At 42.0% G+C, this 23927-nt stretch overlaps 1 protein-coding gene across 3 annotated transcripts in view; it reads right to left on the bottom strand.

Annotated features, from left to right (window-relative positions):
- LOC146364258 (plexin-A1-like) overlaps positions 1–23927 on the bottom strand; it is a 309896-nt gene that overhangs the window by 161065 nt on the left and 124904 nt on the right. For all 3 annotated transcript variants that reach the window (XM_084916148.1, XM_084916150.1, XM_084916149.1), the window contains exon 4: positions 6198–6329. In XM_084916148.1, the coding sequence (XP_084772274.1) occupies positions 6198–6329 (132 nt within the window). The remainder of the gene's footprint in view (positions 1–6197; positions 6330–23927) is intronic.

Raw genomic sequence — 23927 nt, 5'->3', positions numbered from 1 at the left:
TGTGCGTGTAGGAGTGTGTCTCACAAAGACACAAAAGGAGCCGTGTGTAAATCCATCGCTCGCTAATCGAAAACTCTCCTCTCGCGGTGAATCAGTTTTATGTTTTTGCACTCTACATTCGCGAGCCTTCTTATATGTGACTCACTGCTGCTATACAGATATGCGGTCTATACGCTGCAGTCCAATCCACTACTTTTAATTATGTGCGAGTGAATATGGGAAAAGGTAAATTGCTCTGTCAAGCTGGGAAATGGGCTTTTTGATGTTTGAGCTCTCATCACTTGGCATTTCTATTATTCAACAAAGAGAGAAAAATGAAGGGATGAAGAGGAGGAAGAGAGGAGGAGGAGAGGACAAACAACACCAAGGTACACCTCACTCCTGAATGCGACTGTCACAGAGTGTGCATGCACATCAGCCAGTAGGGTGGAGTATCGCTGATCATCTTGTAGCGGAAAGTTGTCTCTCATTGATGCAGATCAAGCGCACCCTATATTGCAAAAGCACTCCCATGTTTGGTTTAAATAAGTGAAAAAAACTTTCATCCAATCAAAAACACACCATGTTTCGATATAAAGGCGACTGGCTGCCAACATATAACGACTTCACACATTGATGATGTCAGTAATTTGTTTTCAGCATGTCCTGCTCCCCTCGAGAGGCCGAAAACGCCAAAGTAAAACAATGCTGAGACATATTTACATCCTCAGGCTGACTTGGACTTCTGCCGTGAATCTTTGTAGAGCCTATGTGATTATTTGCTAATTACCTTGTGGTCATGTACCGGTGTTATATAAGCAGTGCGAGCCATGATAGAAGTCTTTCTACTTCTTATACAGTCTCATACGGTCTCCCTCCAGGAATATACTGACATTTGGGAATCCTTATGATGATGATATGATTATTATTCCTTATATTGAGATGATTATTGGTATTTTCTCACTGATAAATTCAAAAACTGTAGGGAAAAAAGTAGCTGGAAATGCACAGGAGGAATTGACAGGCCAAACGCAATAGCTGCAAGCTGTTGCGTTTGGGTAGGTTAGGTTTCGTTATAGGGCAGGGGTGGGCAACTCCAGGCCGTGAGGGCTGGTGTCCTCCAGGTTTTAGATCTCACCCTGGGTCACCACATCTGAATCAAATGATCAGTTCATTACCAGGCTTCTGGAGAGCTACAAGACATGTTGAGGAGGTAATTTAGCCATTTAAATCAGCTGTGTTAGATCAAAGACACATCTATAACCTGCACCGGCCCTGGAGTTGCCCACCCCTGTCATAGGGTCTCAGAGGAGCTTGCAGTTATGATATAACTATGGTGTAGATTTCCCCCTAGTTTTGGCCCAAACCGTATAAATAGGACGGCTGCATCAGGAAGGGCATCCACCATAAAAATCTGCGCCAAATCATACTGCATATTATATATGAAACAAGTGTTTGTTAAAATAATTAACAAATACAGTTTATGTCTGGCACAATAAAGTCATTACAGTGTGATTCCCCACCTTACCTCAGGATCCTACTGGACATAGACTACCATCTGGGAGTTTCTGAGTAACTTTCAAAATGTCAGAACTCTAAGTGAATTCTAACCTGTTACTCAATCTTTGAGTAACAGTTCTATTCAGAGCCCTGGAAAAAAATACAGTTTTTCTTGGCTTGAAAAAAACATGCAGAAGTTTATACATCCCAAGGCTTGGCGAGCGACCTTAAACCCTAACACATTAACTAGTGTCCAAGCACCCTCTGGCTAGGAAGAGACTCGTCATCGGCAGGCCAAGAAGGCTATGCACACACTCTGATCCTTTATTGTCTGGAACACAAGTTCACATGCAGCGGTGAGGGGCAATCCTCATTCTACTCTCTATGCTCTGTGAAGCCACCAGTGAGTGAGCAGTTACCACACAAACTCACTCTGACTGAGAGAGACTGACATGCGAACCCTAAAAGAATATTGCAAATACGAAGCAGGAAGAGTTAGACAAAGGAACAGAGCATATTCTCCAAACCAATTATATTTTCCCACCTTCTCAGCTCTCACCCACTCTCGCGCCCTCCTATTCTGCTTCATTCTCTTGCTGGACTGTAAATTTGGTCAGTGGTGAAGCTCTGGAAGTGAAAGGCCATTATCTGCTCTCCTAGGAGTTGGTCAGTCCATTTTGTCTTCTCTGTCAATTAGTGTGATTCTGACTTTCATAGGAACAAAATTACACAGGCAGAGAATATGCAATTTAAAAAAAAAAAAAAAAATTCCACTGCGGCATCGGTCTCTAGCAAAAATGAGCTTACATGGTTATGCGTCATGTAATTCTGTCAACATTCAAAATGTTGACAGATGGAGATGGATGGCGCTCAGTATAACTGAATGCAACATCAACAGGAAATTAGCTAAGATTTAAACAGAGGGAAACAACAAGTGTGTCTCCCTACCAGCACCATTGAAGGTCACAAATTAGCATACCTTGACTGTTGTTCTTACTATGAAGTTAACCGTCATTCAACAAACTCTCCAGGAAGTCACTGTGTTCCAGAAACCTCTTCTAAAACTGCACCTTGTTGTTTTTGTGTTTCTGTGTGGATTTCATATATAACATAGTGATTACGAAAATTGAAACATAATGTACCTTTCAGATTTCCTAAAGCTAGCTTGCGCTTGCTAGCTCTTAATATTTGATATTGGAGCGGCACTAGTCATTATTTTTACTTTACCCGACCGTGGATTCGTAATAACAATCTGCTCCTCGGGTTTCAAAACAATTCCTCTTTAAAGTGCAGCAAAAAGAATCCTCCATGTGAATGCCTGCACTTCTTCACTGGCTACATTAGTAAAATGTAACGGATCAACTTGGATCGTGTCAAAGAGGAAGCATTCCAAATTCAACAAGGCTTCTCTCCTAGCAGCTGACCTCCTACTGTCACTGCACTAACATGCAGCAGACATATCAGTGCTCATCAAAAATAAAACACTACCTTTAATAATTGAAAATTACTTTCTGGTAGCAATAGCAGTTGCAGATGAAAGGAATTAGAAGGGAAAATCTGCAAATGCTCTCAGCATGGACTTTCTTCATCCTGCTGAGCAGCTGCTAAGCCCTGCTGGCTGAAGCAGTGAGTTGTTGGACAGAGGCCTAAAGTTGTATTTGATATCATTTAGAGTGTCTTTTCACAGATGAATATTCTTTGTAATCCTCAAGGTAACCCAGAGCAATGTATAGTGCTAAAAAATGAAGGGAACACTTGAGCAATTTTTTAACTTTGACTTTTGTGACATTTGGTGGGATTTTGAATCCAGTCTTCAAAGGGTTGAGGATTATTCTTTCCAGTGAACGTTATTATATCATTTTGCCCTCATAACTTACATAGCTGGGCTGAGACCTGACCTACTGTACTTGTGTTACAAAGGCTCTTTAGTTATCTGAATGCTGGGTAGATAGAAAAGAAATACAGCAGCAACACAGTTTTCTTTTCTCCCTGCGCCCTCATGCTACATTCATATAATTTCAGGCAGATGCTGTACAGCTTTTGAAGAATCAAATATTTTATTTTTATTTTATTGCATGAAAGGACAAGACTGAATCCAGAAGAGAAAAAGAACATACTATACTGTTAACAGAACTTAGGCTTTTGCAAGCGTCTGGACAGACAGCATGCTAACACAAAGCTCGCCAAGAACCCAGAGTGATATTAAAGCCGAGTGTCCCAACCCTGAGAAGTCAGGGTTGAAGCTTGAATTCTCCCTGCCAGTTCATGTTTTTGTGTCGATCACTTTGTATTCATATGTAAGCACTAAAAGAAAGATCCTCTATGTGTCCTCTTTGGGATGATGACGCTTGTGTTGGTGTGTCGGACTGTAGCTTAAGGTTTCAATTGTTAACTGGTAATTATTAGACAACGCATTTCAGGTCATTTTACGAAGTAACAAGAACGCAATGTAACGATTAGTGTAACATAATTACTTTCTCCGGGTAATTAAGTAACATATTGCATTCGATTCAAAGAAAGTAACAAGCAATGTGTAATACATTGCCTTTTTTTGAATAACGATTCCAACAGTCGACTTAATCAGCTATTTCCTAAGGCACCCTCAGTTACCAAAACCAAACAAGCACCAAGCTGAAGGTTAAAAACAGTTCAAATTCTTTTAACTGCAATAAGGTCATCAGTATACATTTTCTGACAGGTGTCTGCATCCCTTCCATCCAGAAAAAAAGAGGTAGGCGGGTATAAACTGTTAGCAGTTAGCGAGCAAGGTAGAAAGTGAACATCTAAAATTATTCTGGCTGAGGTTATTAAAAACCATAAATGTACCAAAATGCTTTAGACAGATCAAGCCAAGCAAAAAACAAACGACGTTTGGAACATAATAATGTGCCACTGGATTATTATAGCGGTATCACAATCAATCAATCCACTAAGGTCTAAGTGCTGTAAACTTTATAATCAGATGGAGAGCACACGTAATCGGATGAGAAAATAAGAGGCAGACATTAATAATGAATATGTTGCTGCGTGTTTTGTTTTATTTTCTATCAAAAAAGTATGCTCTTGACTCTTCTTTCTACACTAACATGTTATTCTTTTTTAGAGAGTTAGCCTAAAGATGTGCTATACTTGAACAGCACTAATAAAAATATATATAGAATAATGAGTGAATTATTGTTTAAGGACTTGTGTCTATTCAGAAAAAAATGAAATACTAAAAAGCATGTGAGTCATCTTAACAGAACAGGGCCCAGACACAGGGTTGATACATGGTTACTTTACAAGCTGCTTAGATTTTAAAAGAAATTCGTCCTTTTCCTGTGTGCAGCGTTAAAAATGTAGGCGGTCACACACATTCTGCTGCATTTAATTGTGTTAATGTTGTAACTGGACCTGGAGCATAACTATAAATAATTTGGGCACTGAAATTACATTATGAATCAACTCTATCTTCATGTGCATACATAATTCAGCGCGAGTTTCCAAAATCAGCACGTGTGTCCCCGACTCAGTGTAATTCAATATGCATTTAGGCATTTTCTCTTTAGAGTACATTTCAGCTTCCTGGACCGATCCACGATCAGAGCGCCTTATTCCCTCCGTCACGTCAACAACTACGACGTCCATTTGTATCAGTTACACTCCACTTCCTCCGCGTGCTTATTCAGACACGTGGAAGTCAATTAAGTCTAATCGCTGGTAAATTACACAGCACTTACACGCCGGTTACCGTCTACGTCGCGAGGAAGTCTCGTTGAAGGTTATCACATCAAGGTCATTAACCATTATGAGATAAGAGTCGTGCAGGTAAAGAAGGGATGAGCGGGAGAGTGGCGACTGCTGTATCAAACTCTCGTGGATAAAGACATTTCGAGATAATGACACGTACACGCCAGGATTTGATCGTGCATATCATAATGCTGTGCAGATGAGGTCAGTGTGGGAAAATGAGAGGCCACGGAGTTTAACCAATTTAACGTCACAAGCCTGTGTATAATAATACTTATCATCTTTTCAGTTCTGTGGTTGCTTGCTGCAATGGCTAAACTGTAATTTTCTGTTGTTGATCAGGTGTTTTTTAGATGGAGAACCAAGGATTTTTGTGAGGAATATCCTGAAGTAAACATTCAAGGGTTGCGTGTAATGTGTATCCCCGGTGGAAGGAAGGTATGCACGGCTTCATCCTATATGGTGCATTTTAAAATTCATGACATTAATTAGCACCTAAAACTGTGCATGTGTGTGGAACGCTGCTTAAGCTGCAAATGTGTTCATGCCCAGTATGTGGTACTATATGTGAGTAATTACCTTGATTGCTCACTCCCCCCGTGTATATTTTTAATATATTTTTCCTAATCAGCTCTTAATGGTGCTCTTCAAGTGTCTCCATTTTCTTCCTCTCCCTCTCTCTTCCCAGCCTTCACTTATTTGCAATGAGGGCGTTTGTGTGTGCGTGTATGTGTGTGTGTGTGTCTTTCAGTATGCCAGCAAGTGTACATGTACATAAAAACAGCTGTGAAGCTGTACATTATTGTTCTGTCACTTATCCCTGAACCCATCCCTAAAATTGTTACATATATAAATGACTATTGATTTTGATTCACAATTTCCTCAGTGTGCCAATGGCAACAAAAGGCTCCTAACAGTGCTCATCTCTAGTTTAGACGTGGTCATGTGGAGTGTTTGTGTATGTGCGTGTGTGCGCGCACTTCTCCTACCTGTTTATCAGTGAGGGCATATAAGTACTGATGATCTGGGCTGAAGAGCAAATCTCGCAGGATCGGGCTCCCGTTGCTCACCACAACATTTTCATACAACACGGCAGGCTGGGAAATGGAGTTCACCAGTATCTGTAAGAGAACAGAGGAAAATGGTAAAGCCATGCTTATAGATAGATGATCCTTTTACAACTGTGTGAAAAAGAGAAGCCGCGATGCTCGTCTTTGTTGCTACAAAAACGAATCCAAAGAGCTCACAGTTTTTAGTCAAGTGTAGAAATAAAAAAGTTCAGCATCTCAATCAAAGTTGCACATTCTGTTGTGTCTGTCTGATTAGATGCAACTGAAGCTATTCATGGCGAGGTGGCGCCCAGAAACCTTAGAAAGTAAATAATACTTTGCAACTTTAAGAGACTACGGGAGAAATAACTTTTGGCAATGAACGACTGAAGTGACTACCAGTGACAGTGATGAATACTGTTGATTGACGTATGACCTGAAACCGTGGTCATTAGAAGAACACCTCGGCAAATGGAGCCAAGAATGTCTGCTCGCGATCAGCTGACAGCTCCAATGCAATGAACGAATGTTTACGTGCCTTTAGGGTTAAGATTGGAGTTGTCACAAATGATCACTTTGACCTCACAGGATGCCTGTGAGTCATTACTGAGGACAACCCTTAACTCTACGCTTGGCAATCTTTGGTTCATCCAAGTTTCTAAGCCTTTCTCCATAATATAGGGTTGGTGTAGACCTCAGCAATCATAAGTTAGACCTGATGGGGTTAAAGGATGTGCCTTTGCACATCTATGGAGTGCTTCCAGCTGCCATTTCTAAGTTGATCTATGGAACATATGTGACTCCACCAAGTACCCCAAACTCCAAACATAAACTCCTGCCTCAAACTGACCCAATGTTCATGTTGAGAATTATCACCATCGATGAGACCTAACAACAGTTCAAAAGTCCACAAAGTCAAACCCAAAAGTAGGCACATCAGGTTAGAAGTGCAACCAGGACCATGTTTTTTCTCCTCAACATTAACAGGGTTGTGCACCATCAAATTATCCCCCAGGGTCAAATCATTAATGTAGACATCTACCGTACCATCCTCATATGATTCCCTGCGACTTCCTGTCCTATAATTCATTTGCTGTTTGCTGTTTTGACACATGCAAGAGCTCCAATGAGCGTCAAAGAAGAAGAAGTATAAGTGGTCAGACTGGGGGCAATCTAAGAGTAGTGCAACACCGCCCAAACAAATGACCTTGAAGAAGACGTCATGTTCAGGATGGTTTTGACAGTGGTTTCCTTAAAATGTTGCCATCAGGCGAAAAAATGCTACTAAAAGTGACAGATTACAATTGAAGTGTCTTTATTTCAAACTTGCAATTCTAATATTTGTTATGTTGCCACGGTACTCAGGGTGTACCAACAACATTCAGCTATATGATGGTTCTTTGGTTGCCGGTGTTTAGTCTCCTGACGAAATTACAGAGTTATGAGGGTCACTCCTCCTGCAGCAGCAAGTAAATCTTTTTCAGCTTCCCTCTTTCCTTCTATGTCTGGATCTTTCTCTTTCTAATTTCCGAGCCTCCATCTGCTCATCCATCACCTGACAGAAGTATAGTCTGCTGAAACTTTTTCTGTTTCTCTCCACTCGCTCCACCAGCTCTCTCTGTCTCCTCCTCCTCAGTCTCAACAGTCTCTGTGGTTATTATCTGCCAAATCACTACCAGAGTTTCCTTAATCTTTCTCTGAACAGAAGGTTCATTAACAGACAGGCTGTCATCGCTGTATGTGCTTTTGATGCTTAAGAGGAGGAAGCGGCTTTGGTTAAAAGTCAAGTGCTCTGGCAAATCAGCTTTGAGGAGATACTCAGTGGGATAAAAGTAGACTGAAACAGGAAATAAGAGGTAAGTCTACAGCAGTGAGAAACTGTTTTCTTGCCTAATTTTGGCGAAGGAAGTGGAATGCTATCTGCATAAGAAGCGACCTGTGTAGTAGACTGTGTCTGAGAGTTGTGATCTGATCAGAGAAATTGCAAATTGCATAACTTTTGTTGACTTTTAAAGAGCCTTTTCCCCGCTCGTGCTATTGTTGTTCTGTGTGAAGGAGGTGCATCGCACTAGTTACTGTGCAAAGGTCATTTGTTTCAGCAGCCCCCACCGCCCCTGCGTCGCACCCACACGATAACGCACTAACACAAACAGACACACAAACCGTAACTTTTATTGATATCGAGCGAGCGTGGCCTTTCGTCCGCTTGTTTTTCTGGCTCTGATGATTTCGCTCTCTCTCCCTGTCTCTTTCTGTGTGTCAACAACGGCGTAGGAAAGCACACAGTCGCACACTCGCACATTTGCACGCAGACACGGTAAGGAAAAGAGACAGAGAGCTTATTTGATGATTCTAAAACTGCTACTCGTCCTAGGCTGCGGGATCATTCCTGATGAGCGAAGAACCGTGGCGGAACGGGGAGGGGGCAAGAGCAAAGAGCGTGCTCTGCCCTACAGCTCGGGGCAGAGGGCAGTTGGAGTGGGATTCAGGTCAGCTGGCACAGAGGAGACCGCAAACGGAAACAAGTGACTGTAGATTCTCATCGAGTCTACCAGCCCGCAGGTTCTTTTGCTCTCCTTCCGTGACCTTTGCACTCGGGAAGTTACTGTGTCCAAACAGAGACTCCATGCTGATGAAGTGGCAGCACTTAAAATCCTACAATAATCTTCCTCTGCACATTACATGGATCTCTCTGCTGCACAGGTTCATGTAGAATTGATAAGAGTGGCGAGCTATTTTACAGGAGCTTCTCTAACATGGCATGTGCATACCTACATACACATAAATTCTCTTTTCAGTGTCATCTGTGCTCAACTAAATAAAAAGTCATAAAAGGGAAAAGAAAAGCAACACCGGGGGGCATCTGGAGTTCCTTTATGGTCCTGTTTTGTCCAGTTTCTCACTTTCTGGAACTTATAATAACAGCAAGCCCCAGCTATAAGATAAAAGCAGCTCTCCTCTTAGAAAAAAAAGAAAAAGCTCCTACCTGTTTTCAAAGGCACTTATTAAATATGCTTTTACAACCACTCCCAGGATGATTATAAAAAAAGCAACCCATAAAGCCTACTGCTTTGATGTTACTGACAGCTTATGAGTCATTAAAACAGACTGTGTAAGTGTGTCTGTGTGGTTTTTACTGATTAGTTTACCTCTTTAGAACGAGACAATCATACATATTTTTAAAAATCTTGCTCAGCGGTGCCATTCACCGACGAGCGCGCTGAACATTAATTGCTGCTATTTGCATTCTAATTATCCACCAATCAATTTGTTTTAATGCATTAAAAAAAGAAAGAATAAAGTGGCATATCAATGCGGCGACTCAAAGTGTAGCTGAAGGGTCGTGCGGAGAGGGGATTGCTGCACTGCTCAGAGGTCCATTTATATTCCAAGCATGCAGTTAATGCTCTTTTCTCAGGTGATGTACATTGAAGAAGCAGGAACAGGTTGCGCGTCGCGGTTAAGGACAGCGCAATAAGACATACATCATGTCTTCGACCTTTCCGATGAGGGATGGTCTCTTTATTTTGGGTTCTGAATGGAAGTTAAAGGTGACTTTTCCTGATGAGTTTGCAGCCCACGTGCTGACTTTGGTGGCACATCCGCTACTTTTCCATCCCTTCGTGTTCCACTCTCAGACCTCAGTGTCTCTCTCTGTCCTCCTGGGATTAGACTCATTACCAAACCAATGGCGATATTAAGGACATTGTAACCCTTAAATGCACACAAACACTGCTCAGGTAGACAAAAAATACACACACTAATATTTAGAGCGTGCAAGCGAATGTCAGCGGCAGTTGTCGGTGCCATCTGAGGCCATTACAAGTGAAAGTGATTCATGATCAGATTCCAGCAGCTGCTGCTATGGTTAAAGTACCTGCCACTCACAACATCTTCACTGTGAAAAATGATGCGTGTTCAGAGTTTGATAAAAGAGTTTCTTTGGCTTCAAAGAGGATTGTTTTACTGAGTTCACCTCAGCTTACAAGACCTGAACGTGTGATGCGGATTTATGATGTCACGAGCTAATGAAAGATTTACAGAGCTGAGATGTGCAAATTTGAAAACTGAACCTGCTTCTTCCTGTTAAAAGGGAGTTTTTCCTTCTCACTGTCACCAAGTGCTCACTCTGATTGTTGGGTTTGCTCTGTATTATTGTAGGATCTTTACCTTGGTATGATCTTCAAACAAGCCTGAAGGGGAATGTTAAGCCTCATTTGGGTTCAGGCTGAACAACCTTTTTGGTTTCTGCTACAGGAAAACAAATGTGACTCTTTGAAACATGGTATGAAAATGTCAAAGCCTCATGCTTTTGTGACCCGTTATGCACCCTGACTGATCCACAAGGTTTTGTCTCCTATAACAGTGTCATCCTTTTCTCAATTTTCAATTTCAGCGGGAGACAAAAAAAATCCAATTGCTAACAAAGGTCCTCTCCTTGAAGATCTCGGTCTCAATTTGTGTAACAAGCTATAGCCAGATGTGGCAGACAAAGAGTCTCGTAGGAAAAGTATCAAAGTTTTCAAGTCTTACATTCTAAATATTTAGCTAATAGTTAAAATGCAAGAGTAGAAATATCCGTTATACGGGTGATACCGTTAGCACTGCTCCCTCACAGCAAGAAGTGGGTATCTAGTGGTGTTATGCTAAATGATGATTCTAATATAGGGGACTTCTTGCAGTCATGGATCCGTACAGTCTTTGTTGGTGTTGTCCAGCACAGTGTCATGCCAAAGCGTGACAACAGACCTGCTGCTGCACTGTCACATTTTCAGTGCCTTGCCTTTAATACACTCTGCCTGCAGAGCGGGAGATATCACAACACCACTACATGTTCCACTCCGCAATAATTTGTCAGTGTCACATTTTGCTTCGCAAAGGTGTGGTAATGGAGGTTTGTTCAACAAATATATTCAACAGTCTTCTGAGTGAGCGTACAGCAAACGATTTCACTGAATGCAGAACTTTAAAGCTTTCAGCATCCGACACCACCTAAAGCTTCAACTACCCATAGCTACGGGAGTGTTAACAGGCTCCAAACATTCAAAGCGTTTGTAATTTAGTTTGCTTGGACCAGATGAATGTAAGTATAATCTTTCATTTCAGTTTTATACTGTATAATCAGCTCTAAACGGAAATATGTTTAATTGCTTTATGTTTTCTGGTCTGCTTTTTCAGAAGGTTTTCATTGAAACTAGATGCCTGCAGTTGTAAGACGACACTGTGAGGGCAGCGAGAGTGAACCGAAACAGTAAAGGTTGCAAGTCCACAAAATCCTGAGAGAATCCTGTTTTTTGTTGTTCTCTCATACAGGCAGATTAAGCCTGATGTCATAACATTAGCTGAAATAAAGACAACTAGCTGGCAACATTTTCCTGCATATTTTGATTTGTGAACCGTTTGTCAATTATTTAACGTGCTTGCGACGTCGGTCCTTTTCACAGATTACACTGTCATACTGTAGCTTTGAGAGGTCAAATGCATTAAACTTGAGAAAACACCAGCAAACAGAAAAAGGCAGCAAAAGCACTCAAAACGCAAAGGAATTCAATTCAATTGTATTTACATATAGCACCAAATCACAAGAGCAGTAACCTCAAGGTGCTTTATATTGTAACCTGCAATAATACAGCAACAACAACAACAATCAAATGTCCCCCTATGAGCAAGCACTTGGCGACAGTGGGAAGGAAAAACTTCTTTTTAGCAGGAAGAAACCTCCAGCAGAACCAGGGAGGGGAAGCCATTTGTTAGCATCAATGGCATACATTTATTGACAGTATTATACAAATATTCTCCCTGACAAAAGCGATAAATCCTCTGCTTCTTTAAAGCGTGTCTTAGTGCAGTCCTTGCACACTTTGGCTTCTGTCACTTCTGTGCAGCTGTTCCATCACATTATTGTCTCTCCAAAAATGCTTCTGTTGTGTTTTGTGAGTTTTTCTTTCGGAGCTTTTGCAGCATTTTGTTTTATTTCCACTGTGCTTTCATCCATTTCTATTGTGTTCTGTGCTTTTGCAGTGTTTTTCTATTTCCTGATGTTTTCTTAAGTTGCAGTGCATTTGGCCTCACAGGGCCACCGTACCATGAGGGTTAAATATTTGATTGATTAGCACCAAGGTTCGATCAATCAACAAACTGTTCTACCTGTTAATATTTTTTTAATAGCCATCAAAACTGTAATCACCCAAATTTGGCAAGCTGCTACACGTTACCGTTTTGTAGCACAAGAGGAGATGCACCCACAGACTGGCTTCGGTTTGAGATGTGATGGAGACAGATAGCGCAGGGTGAAGGTGGGAGGTGTAGCACAACAGAGAGAGGGACGCTCAGTGTGTGCGCATGCAAGTGTGTCAGGAGTGTGTAGAGGAGGACAAGGTAATAAAAGTGAACAAAGGGGAGTAATGAGGTTTGGCTGGAGTACTGCAGTGATTAATACCATGCTGGGTTCAAACACCGGTCACACCTTTGGGTCAGGTTGACTGGGAGAACACAATCACACGCTATCAATTATTCCTGTCTTCCTGTTCTCTGACCCATCTTTCATTTATTTAAAACTTCCTTTACTCTTCTTTTTTTTCTTCCAGCCACTTCCTTTCCTCCATCTTCCACTCCTTTCTCCTCCATTACTTACTTATTCCTGCTAATATTTTTCCTTGCCTCGCTTCTTTCTTCGTTCATCATACCCTGTCATTCATTTCTTCACTTCATTTCATTCCCATATCTCTCCCTCCTCACCCTGCTTCCTTCAGCTTCCTTCCCCGCTGCTTTTTGAGATTTCTCCTCTCCTTCTTTTCTCTGATTCAGGCCTTCCCCTTGTCCTTTCGCTTCCCCCACAGACACAGACCTCTCTCTCTCAACTGTGTGTCTGTGCAGGCGCCGGTTTGTGTCCAGACATGGCAGTGCCCTGTCCAACCTCAGCTGTTAAACATCTAGCTAATTATATGGTTGGACAAAGGCAAAGGAAGAGGAAGAAAAGGAAGAAAGGGAATCAGAGATGGGGGCGGAGGGGGCGAAAAGAGCTCAGTAACACTGTTAGCATTTCTCGCTGAAACCGAAGTCACAACGGTGCGGCGAGGACAAGCCGTAACCCACTGTCCTAAATGTTTAAGTCTCCCTTTGATGGCGCAGGGAACAGAGAGAAGAGTAAAAGGCATTTCCTTAATGAAATCTACAGCAGTGAACGTGTGTGTATGTGTGAAACAGCTCCTCATTGTATTCATGATCCCTAATGAAATTGATTTTGGGCTCATCTGCTGAGAGGTTGGCCGACACACACACACACAGAAAGACACACAAGCACACTAATAACTCTGACACCAAGGTTCTCTTTGCAAAAGAACTGCCAGCAGTCAGTGAGAGTTTGAGAAAATACTGTCAAAAAAATACAAAAAAGTAAGAAAATGAGGGATGAACTCGAGCTGGCGGGACGGATGCATACAGCAGTTGTCTCAGTTATGGAGTACGTATGCGTCTGTCTGTGTGTGCGTGTCTGTGTGTGTCTGACCCTGGCTGGAGGGCATTCAACATATCACAGCACACCTGCTGACTAAACAGTCTACGTCTAGGTCTCTCTCGCGCTCTCTCTCCCACACACACACACACACACACACACACACACGAGTGTGCACACAGCTTGGTAGAGTCACATAAGCGAGACAGGTTACTCGGAGTGAAATTAATCATCGTTCTTTTGTCGCACCACTGCTCTCACAACAGGAGTCCGGGCCCCAGGTGACACACACACGTGCACGCACACACAGCCACACACAGCCACACACACAAAGAGTGACAGCCAGACAGCTGGTTGGTGACAGCATGCCACTATGAAGCTGTTTTGCTAACAGCTAACATTAGTTGGCTCTGGTTAAAAGAGAACAAACAGTGCCGAGGTGCGGTCAAGAGAACGTACAGTACACACCGAGCGTCTTGATTTCAGTCCAATACACAATTTTTTAAATTAATTTCTTTTAAAAAATATTAATGTACTGTCAAATCACTTTAAATTAGAACAAAGGCCAAATGATCACGCGTAACTTTAAATTGTGGCTGGATAAAAAGGTTTGGAGGCTGATCGTGCTTCCTTGAACACTAGCAACAACGGAAACGTTTGTTGCTTCAAAATAACGGACACACGTTTTTCTCTCTTTTGATGCTTTCAACTTTGGAGAAAACTCCCTGAAAAATCTCAGAGAAGATTATTTTAAATGCCTTTTAATGGATTCCTTTAAAATGGTGAAGAGCCCCCTTAAACCTCTGTCTGCTTTCTCTTGTTTCATCTTTAAAGCCCAGGCATTTCCAAAAAGTGGCTCAACCCAGACACTCCCCTCCCTTTTTTTTTTTTTTTAAATGCCCACCGTTTCAGCTAATATTGAACTGAGCATTCTCTTCCTGCCTGTGATAGTTGCATTATTTTAATCCAGATCAAAGGCGAAGCTTCTAAAATTTTAAATCTGTAAATGTAAAATTACTTCTCACTCTAAAAAAAAGAAAAAAGTGTGTTACAGAAACCAAAAAGTGTGTTAACGTTAACGTTTAACCAGGAAGTGACACTGTTAAGATGCAGAATCTATTTTGGGAGTGTCCTGGGTCCAGATATACTACATGGACAAAAGTATTAGATTAAAAATCTAATTTCCAAGAGAGAGCTGATATCAGTACAATATCTAAATCAGTATATAATACAATACCAGAGACTTTAACCTGTCAGAGACTGACAGAGAATTCCTGGATACCATGTGATGTGTAAAGTTGGGACCCATGGTAAACATTTGCTGAATAACTATTTCCATGTATTAAAGCAGCATACGCAACACTAAGTGCTTTTGATTGGAGTCCACTAAGGCATTATGGACAGCCCCATTGAAATCAGTGTCATGAATTGTACTGATATATTACTTCAAGTCAAACTAATACAGTTTGATAATGAAAAAAATCAAACACTCATTTTGTTAAAGGCAGAGAGCAGATGGGCCTGTGTAGGTCAAACTTTGGGACCCTCATGTGTCTTGAAACAAAACACAGGTTTTTTTTTTATCAGCTGTGCAGATAGTTTAACAGCAAAAAAGGGGAAAAACTTTATAACTGTGGCTAAATTTCTCTATTATGTGTGTATTATGTGTGTATAGCTATGCTTATGCATAGCTGTGTAGTTTTAACATTTGTTAAAACTTTGCTTGTTCCGGTCATCTGGACAGTTCTAGTTCTAACAGTTCTAGTTAATGCTACACAGCACGTTACACAGACATCTAACCTTGGGGAACTTTTCCATTTAGGGGTCTAATGGCAGACTATAACAGAACAAGAATCAGCTTCATAAGCTCAGAATCTATTAGACTCTACATATGGCAAAGGCTCTGTTTCTTAGCCTTCTCTCTTTACTTTCTTAGTGTTATTGTAAAGTTCCCATAAAGACTATCTTTACATAGAAAGCACAAAGAGAAAAAACAAATGGTTACAAAGTTGTTTCGCTTGAAAGAAAAGAGAAGAAAAGTAGGTTAGGGACATAAAAGCTGAATTGTTTAATTGAGTAATTAGGAAATCCTGACTGAGATAAGTGAGACTGAAGTAATATAGGATTTCTAAAAATAGGTACTATACCTGGAAAACCAAAGTGGGAAAATTCCGTCTTAATTTGAGACCCAGTTTTTGTAATACGTTCCCTAACCTTCATGTGACAGTTAAGGTTTGTCTGTCAAAATTCACCTTTGTCAATGCTGTGATGGCTCCAGAACTCATTAGCTTGGTGACTAAATCCAAAAAAGTGCGATCCATCTTATAAAGAAAGAAAAAAAAGTTTGGAACAAATGAAATCATGCAACAACTCCAAAATTAGAGCTGATTCGGAGCACCTGACATGTTGGTCCTGCTCTGCGCTGGCACTTGTTTTGAGCAGCGGGGTAGCATTTTCGCTTTAATCTGCCACTATTTGCCAGAAGTTGACAGGGGTGGCTAAGTAAGCAAGACCAATTAGATACTGTCACACTAAAAATTCTCAAAGGTTTTAACCTGACAACAGTTTGAATTATACTGAGTTTACGGTTCCTCCCCAAAACCTTGGCACGGGTTATTAGCACTTATAGCACTGTGAGGTTTTCTCATGGAGACTGCAGGCCACTGGGAGCGTCAAAATGTCACCATATCCCTTTGACTTACATCCCAGATGTGGATCGCGTGCTATAAAGTGACACTTTATGACCAGGAGACACTAAGAGGAGATGTCTCTTTCCATTCAAGGACCACACAGATAAGAAGACTTTTTTGTCTGCTGTCTTGACTTCATTTTAAACTTCCTCCCTCAATAACATCATCTGCCTGCTCCTGTAGCGAGGCAGAAATAAGCAAATAAATTATAAACGTAACAAAAAAAAAGAAATCACCTGTAACTGAACGTAATCTAGCCTCATATTAAGCCTCATTTCTTTAAAATAAGTGAACAATTCTGCTAGTGGGGGTCTATAAAAGAGCCCTTAATTCAGGAATGAGTGTCATTATTATGAAACAAGGTGGAATAATGCAAATCACTCAACTGGCATGAAAAAAGACAGCATATTCACTTAGACTGTCAATATGACTCGATTTGCATTGAAATCGCGTGGAATCACCTTGACGATGGCACTTTAAGACAAATTAAGTGACTTGCTAGGACTGTTTTTTGGGAGATTTCTCTTCCCTCACCTCTCCCATCCCCTCTGTGCCATGGCACATCTGGAAGGGCTTCTGACATCACTGGGTCTGGCTGTGGCTGGCTTGTAACGGTGTGGTTTGGACCCACTGCTGAAATGTGGGTAAGGCAGACTGTCTCATATGCTTTCTGTATATGAGTAGAAATGCAATCATACAATGCTTTTAAATATTCATATCATGCCAAATCACAACAGTAACCTCAGGTTGATTTATACTGTAAGGGAAAAACCCTATAATAATACAGAGAAAGCCAACACTCAGAAAACCCAGTATGAGCAAGCACTTGTCAACAGTGGGAAGGAAAAACTCCCAGCATCCATCTGGCACGACTGGATGCAGTTAACCAGCGTATTCACGTTGCCTGAGTTCCAACAGAAGTGAGTGAACTGAATGCTGTCAGCTTACATACGCCACCTAATGCTGCCTCGAATGCCACGATCCAACAGTTCATACAATAACATGACTTAACAAGTGATATGAGTGGCATCTTCAGTACCTTTTGACTGTCACTAAGGAAACGTTTGGAGTGTAGTCGATACAAAGGATAGCTCCTAGTATTTCTACCCGTCTGGGGATGCCCTCCACATAAGCATGTGAGACTGAGGACTTCAAGGTGAAACCAAGAGCTCGGGTCGATGGAGAGGAGGACGATGAGGCCAGAGAATGCATTCTTGCACCAAATATAACTGCTGGCCCTGAGCTATTGTTTTCACACTCCCACCATAATAGTTTTATCTTGACAGCTCCGAGATAAGGACAAGTGAGGACAAATCTTCATCTCTCCACAGCTCCATCGGTGATGTGTGTTTGTGAGTCTGTATTTGCATCGACGCAGCGTTTCACTTCTGATTTGGCGCCACCGTCCCTCTCGCTCTCTCCTCAGAGCTTTAGAAACAATTGCATTTCTTTTCCTTTTTTTTGTTTCCCTCTGCCTTTCTCTATCCATCTGTCCCTCTCTCATCCCGCGCTCTCTTGTCACACTCCCTCCCTCTCTTTTGCTTCCCCTCCCTTGATGTACCAGCTCAGCTGACACACATGAGCAGCCAAGCAGAACACACCGGTGTATAGCGCAGCCTAGCAGTATGTGTAGGTGCCACTGTGTGTACGTTCGCATATATGCGTGTGTGTGCTGCCCTGCAGTGAGTAGTGAAACTACTGCTAAACTACATCAATTTGTCAAGAGCAGAGGGGTGTGGGCCTTGAGGACCGCTGCTCCACCGTCTGCAAGGTAAACAGACGAGTACGGATTTAAAAGAAAAGTATTTTAAGGCTAAAAATTCCAACTGAAACTACATGTAAACTTTTTTTTACAAAAACACATTTATGTTTCCTTTGGATCAGCCTGACTGGAGCAAACACCAGGAGGATGGGACACTTCATCACTGCCACTCCTTCAGTGTGTGTGTGCATATGTTGACTTTGACAAAGAGCGGTCAAGACCTCACTGTTGACGGTGTGTTTTATGTGCGTTGGAGTGCGTGTGTGTGTATACAGAAGCCTGCCCCACCTCGAGAACGCGACGCCTCATTATCAAAGGGGGAGTGCGTATAAATTATCAGCTTCTGGCCCCGAATGAACTAAATAAAGAAAACAATGTCACAGCGCGGTCACGGGGCGAACGTCTACTGAACAAATGATAAATGTCTCTCTCGTTCTGTTTGCTCTCCTCTTCTGGCCTGTTGCCACGGCGATTAATTCTGGGATGCGCACACACGGAAAAAAGAGAGTGAGAGAAAGAAGGAGAGATGGGAATGACACATTTTGGACGGCATTGCTTCAAAAGCATCACGCTTATCACAGCTACACACACACAGACTGTGTGCGATTAATCCAATACCCCCCGAGCACTGTCTCACACACAAACACACACATACATGAATTCCCATGCAGCCACACCCAAAGTTACAGGTGAGTGTGCGTGAAGGTGTGTGTCTGTTCGGAATTTTTAAAGGGGGTTCCTTGTGAGGTGACGGTGCATTAAGAAGAAGCAATTAAAGTGAAAGAAGAGGCGTGAATTATTAATTTGTGCCGGTAAGATAATAAAAAATGCAGGACAATATTCAAAAACAAAGTGACCTTATTTCCTACTCTGTAATCCATCTCTGACACAGCAGCTTTCACACTCAGTTTTGATACAAAGCTTTCCCTCCTATCTCCCTTCCCCCCGTCCTCATCTTCTCCCTTCCTCACTCGGAGTGACAGCGAATCATCAAACTTACTTTAGCTGGCCTTAAATAGGATAAGAGGTGTGGAAAACCAGCAGTGACACACAGATCACCAGTGATCACATCTGCTGTCGCTGGGAAAACTGGCTTAATGAGACTTGTAAGCGCTGGCAGAATCATTTTGGAGAAGTTCTCCGATATGCTGCAAGATTTTCTTCCCCCCTGTGGCTTTTAGGTCCTGGACACAGACTGTATATAAAAGAAGAAATACGTCCCTGGTGTGTTTAGCCTCTCAATTGCTAGGTTCAATTTTTATTCATCATATTGCAATGTTCTTTTGTAAACTACAGAAGCATTTAGAGTAAAACAGACCTTGTGTGTGTCGAGTCACTAACACATGTGTGTGAGCAAAGTCAGGAAACATCACTCCTCCCTAAGGTATCATACACCTCAGCTGGAAGAAAACCTGCTGCCAAACACTTCCTGCATAACACAGTACAGCAAAGAGAGTTACAGTCCTGGGATTTGATGTTGTGGAAGTTGGAAGTTATCACTTTCTAACAACTGTAATGCACTGAGTATTATTTTAAAAATGTAAAAATGCACTGAGTAATGCACTCAAGTGTTGTGATAATATCATATCATGAGGTGGCTGGTGATTCCCACCTCTACAGATTGAATGCATTTGATGGTTACTGGCATATCCACATGCCTAGCTTGAGTTTATGCTTTTCTGTTATTAACGATTGGTCACAGTCTACATACAGCCAACACCTTTACCTGGCCCATGCCCCGCCCCCTTGAGATGACCCTTGTGGCATCATCAAGGTTAATGACTTATGAGGTCTGTCGCTGCAACACACTCTCACTCCCGAGGCGTAATATTTTACGCTAGGTGACAAATCGTCAACATGTCACGCTCCCGGGCACCCAACACATTCCCAAATGACGAGATCAGAAAAAGGAGGAAACATGAGAACCGTTTGGAATCAATCCACATGTTTGTTCATTTTCCTCAAATTACTTTGGAAAACACTATTTAACGTCATTAAAGTGCTGGTTAAGGATAGGGATAAGGTTATGGTTAGGGCTGGAATACATGGCTGGAATGTGTTTTACCACGGGACCCTCATTCCACTGTATTTAACCCATGGCCCGGTGAGTACCATGAGAATGCCGAAGGTCGCCTTTGGCGTTCCTCAGGAACGCCGCGGGACGTGACAAATCGTCAGGATGTTGCGGCTTGGGAGTGAGATCGGGGTCACAGGACATCTAGAACTCTCCATAGGCTTAAAGTAGTGGAATTATGCCGCAGTTTGTTCATCACAGTTCGTTTTATCACATTTAGCAAACTTAAAATAAGATAAATCAAAGTCATTTTGAAACAGCAAAAACACAAAGAAAGCGAACAGTTAGCTGCACATGAAGATTAACTTTCATCAGTGAACTCAAACAAAAGCTCCTCTCTAACGAAGAGATGCTGTAGCTAGCGAGCTTTGTTTGAGACAGATAGTGTCTGTGAGGGTTACAGAATGATTTCATTGCTATGTTCTTCCTGTTTTCCTGCATTTCATCCCTCCTCTTTCCCCACTTTCTTGTCTTGGGAGCAGAGAAGAGAAGTGGACAGTCAGATTAATGACCTCGGCCTCTAACACACTCAGTCTTCCTCTTTATGTCTATCTGCTGCTGTGCGAGAGCCTCATGACTGCACTGGGAAGAGACACACGGGAGAGAAGCTCTGGCAAAGGAACAGCGGCGCTCATATTTCTGGGCTGTCTGTTCTCCTGCCGCGCTGTCATTTATCTCCCATTTTGCATATTTGTTGCAGCTGTTGACATGAAAAGTAAAAGTCACTTCCTCCGGCAAACAGGCAGAAAGTCAGCTCACTAAAGGTGCTTTAGCGCGTTAGCACAGGTGGCAAATGTGCACGTTGACGCTTGCGCGCCTTCCCCGTGTCTGCGCATCTGTCTGTGCTTGTGTCTGCTTGTGTGTGTGCGCGTGTCTGTCGCCCTGCTCGGATCTGTAATTACAAAGGAGAGACGATAAGCCACTTTTTTCCTCTCCTGTGGGAGCTCACAGCTAATTATAGAGCCAGCGGTGCTTCAAATTGCCATTTAAAACAGCCATACGGTGGGAGACAATAACACGCACCCGCGGTGGTGTCTGCATGGAGGTATCTCAGAAGAAGAGATAGCAGTACTGGCAGTGTTGGTGGGAAGGGAAAAAAAAGAAAAAGCACCCCACAGCCCTGCTGGGAAGAAAAAGACTGATTCCCTGAACAGGAAGCCATTTTTTAGCAGCTAAGAAGTCTGTGAATTTTACAGTAAAAAGCAGCTGTAGGGGCAGATTAGGAAGAGTGATTCAGGTTGATTTGAAGGGGTCAACGAGCAGGATAAGCCCATAAAGTCAAGATCATTTAACAGGCATGTGTCTTTCTTGCATTTTTATTGTTTTCTTTTATTCATTTAATGCCTGTGAAAGCTCCAAAGCCTCCATAACCAAACACACTGATTTCCACTTTAAACCATACAGCACTGTGCCAAGAGAAACCCCTAGCCACTCAGCTGAGGAAGAGTCCGAAACAGACCAAATTCTAGGCTTTAGTCAATATAAAAACTAGTATGAAAAAAAAAAACACGAAAAAAAAGAAAGGAAAGATGGAAAAGAGAAAGAAGAAAGATGCTGAGAGTTGCAGTTGAGAAAAATGGAGAGAGGGAAAGAGAGAACGAGGAAAGCTAGAGAAAGGACAAGGAGGGATTTTGTGGTCTGCGGTGGAATGCGCTTTGAGGAAACGAACACTGCCAATACACACATGCACACACACGTGGACACAAATGAAACAATCTCTCTTTGCCTGTGGCCGTCCTCTTCACACACACACACAGGAATCCCATCATACCCTCTCTTGCTCTTTCTCACCCACATAAACAGTGAAGCCACAAAAAATTAAGAGACCTTGCAAAAATACGTGTGCTGTACATTCCTTATAAGCATGTGCATAGCACGGAGTAATTTGTGTGCATATCCCAATTACTTGGGCTCATGTACACACACACAGACTTGTGAATACACTCTACTTTGCTCCTGCATGTGCGGCGCACACGCACAGATGGATAATATACCTGCAGGTGGTACTGTAGCAGGATAAGATGAGAAACCACTAATGAGTCATCATTCAATTTGTGTTCATTATGAACACTATTAAAAGTGTGTGTGTGTGTGTGTGTGTGTGTGTGTGTGTGTGTGTGTGTGTGTGTGTGTGTGTGTGTGTGTGTGTGTGTGTGTAATGGGAGAGCAGATGCATTTGCTCTGTACATATACAGTATCTATATGAGATCACGGCTTCCTGTGGACCCGGGTGTGCATATGTGGAATCTTTATTGGCATCTTCTCTGACAACACTCCCTTGGGTTTACACAAAGCATAACTCATGTGTCAATTAATTATCAGCTCGTGTGAATGTGAGCTAGGGTTACAGTCCATCAGCATAATGAGTGTAAGAAGAGCTGTAACCAGACACCGGTCCTATCTGTAACTAACACCAGGTTAGACACAGGCAGATATCAGTGGCAGAGGCGCTGGGTCTGCTATCCACTACGTGTTTGCAGTGACTGACATAAAGAATTATGGAAACTCGCCCAAAAACACACAATTTTGTCTTCACACAAATGTTGCTCAAGGTTTTGTCCTTTTTTTCTTCTTCTTCTTTCGGCCGCTCCCTTTGGGGGTTGCCACATGTGGATCATCCCCCGTTTTAGGTTGCATCCAGCCGCCAGAAATCAGAGTATTTTCCAATCCATAGCTTGTCTGTGACTATATCCTGGAGGACTTCCAAACAATATAAAAGTAATACACAAGCAGTAACTGCTATGGTGAAAGATGAATCCAACAGTGAAACTCCAAAAGCTAAAGTTTCACCACTGCCCGCATGACACAGGCTCCAATTTAAAAATGCCTAACGTCAGCGATGCAATGAACATCTTTACCTCGTAATACCCCTTTGGCTCCACGGCTAATGTCCCCCTTCATTATAACTGTACACACCTCATCTCTTTGGATTTTTTTAAGGGTCAAACCTATGGGCTTAAAGTAGCTGCTGGCTAATCTAGTTCATTAGCCTTATCTGACAACCTAGTAATTTAGTCTTTTGTCCAAATATGGTCATAACCTTTGTGTGACATTGTACTAATCCTGGATACAAATCAGTGAGAGTTACATAAGATGAAACTTATCCCATCCCTGTAACCAAAGACCCAATCAACAGGTTTGCTAGAAGACATAGGAACCAAAAAAGAACTCAAAGGCCTTTCTTACCAAACATTTAGGCTTTTAAAACAAGATTTGACTGCTAATATAAGGTATCATCTCACAATTCATTTAGATACATGCAACAAAATATCTCTTTTATTAGTTTATTTTGTGAGACTTTTTTTGTAGAACAACTTGCATTTATAGAAGGTTTTATGAAATTTTACGAAATTTAAAGTATGCATAAAAACTGGATGAAAGCCCATCAACTGTCTTAACTTTTAACTTCATGAATTAGCTGCCAATGGAAATCCAGTTAGACATTGTACTCAACATGACTCTGATGTAAAAGTCACAGGATGACCAAAGTCGGTAGATCTCGGTAGTCTTGTGACTGAATGTCTGTACAAAAGTTCATGACAATCCAAAGTTAAGGCATTTCAGTCTGGACTAAAGTGGCCAACCAACCAACTAATAAACTGACCCTTCCATCCACAGAACTGTGATGCTTAAAATCACCTGAGTAATCAGTCTGTCCAACCAAATATGTCGCCCAAAAGCCTAAAACGGG

This window comes from Perissodus microlepis, chromosome 20, assembly GCF_051167445.1.
Source record: "Perissodus microlepis isolate ML-2025 ecotype Zambia chromosome 20, ASM5116744v1, whole genome shotgun sequence".
In the NCBI taxonomy this organism is placed as follows: domain Eukaryota; kingdom Metazoa; phylum Chordata; class Actinopteri; order Cichliformes; family Cichlidae; genus Perissodus; species Perissodus microlepis.
This window is presented reverse-complemented; position numbering and strand designations above follow the sequence as displayed.